General features: G+C 42.1%; 1 protein-coding gene across 1 annotated transcript in view; it reads right to left on the bottom strand.

Moving 5' to 3' along the window:
- The window catches only part of LOC125031775 (U8-agatoxin-Ao1a-like), a 158153-nt gene extending 156466 nt beyond the window's left edge, over positions 1–1687 (bottom strand). Inside the window, exon 1 of the mRNA XM_047622717.1 lies at positions 1473–1687. Coding sequence (XP_047478673.1) covers positions 1473–1554 — 82 coding nt within the window. The 5' untranslated portion in view covers positions 1555–1687. The remainder of the gene's footprint in view (positions 1–1472) is intronic.
- Positions 1688–2500: the final 813 nt, after the last annotated feature.

The raw sequence follows: 2500 nt of genomic DNA, 5'->3' as shown, positions 1-2500 counted from the left end.
GGGGGCGAGAGAAAGGCATGTGCATAATTCTGGATAATTCTGAATTCATGCGTTCGGGAGTCTTGCTTAGTAATTTATATTTGATTACTTGCTTCGAGAGGGGGAATTGTTTGCTTTTTTTGATTAGCAATGTTTTGTTGGGCTCTGTTCATTAGGAGTTATCACGGTTGTTGTAATATTTGTATGAAAGGTAATTAATGAGGATTTCATCTGTAAAGAAGCCTCGCGAAAAGAAAGAAAAAAAAAAAAAAAAAAAAAAAAAATATATATATATATATATATATATATATATATATATATATATATATATATATGTGTGTGTGTGTGTGTGTGTGTGTGTGTGTGTGTGTGTGTACGTATATAACAAATAAAAGCATCTAGATGTCGTCTTCCTAAAAGCGAAACGTTAGAAAATTAAATATCTAAATTCCAGTAGCGAATGAGAAAATAAAAAGATCTTTTAAAAAACGAATACGAGGAAGAACAACTGGCTTTTTCAAAATAGCGTTGCTCGCTAGAATACGCTACACTACAGGGAATCTTGTGCCTTCACCTTTACACACTGACGCTGTAGTAATTTGAGACCGAGGAAGCATATTAAATATAATTTGAAGATTTGAGTATTACTCTTTCTATATTTTTTTTTCTAGCTCATATAGGCGAAAGCCCTTAGAAGCGAAGGTCAACGGACGTGGATTCAGAAATGAGGATAGTGTGAGGGAATTAGTGTGTTAAGGTCAGTGTGAGGAAGAGTCGGTGTGGCAAGAGAAGTGTAAGGGTATTTGCGTGAGGATGTGATTGTGAGGAGAGCAGTGGACGTAGGTCGTTGTGAGGTGGTCGTTGTGAGGAGTGAGGTGGATTGAGGTGAATCTGAGATCGGCCACTGTGAGGGAACCAAAAAAAGGCAGAAATCAGTGCCAAATCAGAGTATGAGATCGGTGTGAGGAAATCAGCGTGAGAATGTCACTCTAAAGATGCCAGTATTAGGAGATGAGAAAGATGAAATCATGAAGTCACTATGAGGAAGGCACTGTGAGGAAGTCAGAGTATAAAGACCAGTCTGGGAAGGTCTGTATGAGGGGGAGCAGTGTGAGGAGCCACTTGCGGACGGCGCACTTACGAGGCTGACCTCTCCTCCTCCTTGAAATCTCGTTTTCGGATTGACCGCTATCGTGTGACCTTTGCTGACTACAGGGTACTGGTTATGACTTTTTTTTCTCTTCGTCTCTCCTTACGTTCTCATCAGTTTAGTTTCTTGTTTTGTTTTATCATTAATTACGTTGGGCTGATTAATAAAAGCGCGAGCGGTGTGCCAGAGACGGAACGGAATAGAGATAAACGACAGGACACGAGAGACAGCGAAAGAGCGAGGGCAGGCGAGTGACCTCTCACAACTACCATATGCCGGCCCCTCCCTGGACCGAGCGCGCCCTCCGAAGGCCCCGACCTTATGAGGCGCTAGTGACACTTACCTTCGTTGAGCAGAGGTTGTGCCATGACAACGCTCAGGAGAAGAGTGAGAGCCAGAACCATCACCACCACTTTGATGCCCATGGTGCCGCTGCTGTTCTGCTGCGACGAGAGAGTGGAGAGGCGAAGCACGGAGGCGAGGTGCAGCTGGAGCGAGTGAGGAGCGAGGGAGGCGTGTGCTGGCGGGGTGCGGGCCGATGGCTGTGTGGCTCCGTGGTGCGAGTTGCCTTCCGCTCAACTCTGTGTGTTTGAGACCGCGCCCCCGCATCCCGCGCGCTTGCCAGGGGTACGATAACACGCGAGGATCTCCACGGCGATGTAATTAATAGATTTCATCCGGGGGTATACATCGATTTGAAAATATTTGCAGAATGAGCAGTTCTCCGTGGTGCTCGGGATGAAAATTGTGGTGGGATCTACGAGTTCCTAGAACCACAACAATGGGCCTCTTCTTACCATCTGTTGAGTGTTGATCTGTCATGACGTCACGCATTTGTGTCCAATCATGTTTCTACCGTCGCTTAATAGCCAATCATCACTCCTAGCAATTTTTCATTCCTGAATGTACGTACCTTTTCATTACAAGAACACAGTATTACCATATATGACACTTATTACAAGAGAATGAAGAATCACTTAGTAGAAAACGGAAAAAAACATCATTATCAGAAACTGAGGCGTTGAGCTTGATTGAAAGACCCACAGCGACCTGAGGATGTACATTTAAATCTCCAATTTCACTTAGAAGAAATAAATGACATTATTCTCATTCATACCAAAGGATTTTGTTTTTTATATTACTTGTATTAAAAGTACTGTAAAGGAAGCGGGTGCTGCCGGAAATTGTTCTTATCTCTGTTATATTTCATGTAGAATGCCTCGTAAATCATCAAACGCGTCTGTGTGTGTGTGTGTGTATTATATATATATATATATATATATATATATATATATATATATATATATATATATATATATATATACATACATATATATATATACATGTGTGTGTGTGTGTGTGTGTGTGTGT

This window comes from Penaeus chinensis, chromosome 13 (assembly GCF_019202785.1).
Source record: "Penaeus chinensis breed Huanghai No. 1 chromosome 13, ASM1920278v2, whole genome shotgun sequence".
NCBI lineage: Eukaryota > Metazoa > Arthropoda > Malacostraca > Decapoda > Penaeidae > Penaeus > Penaeus chinensis.
Note: the sequence above shows the minus strand (reverse complement) of the source record. Positions and strands in the feature narration are given on the sequence as shown.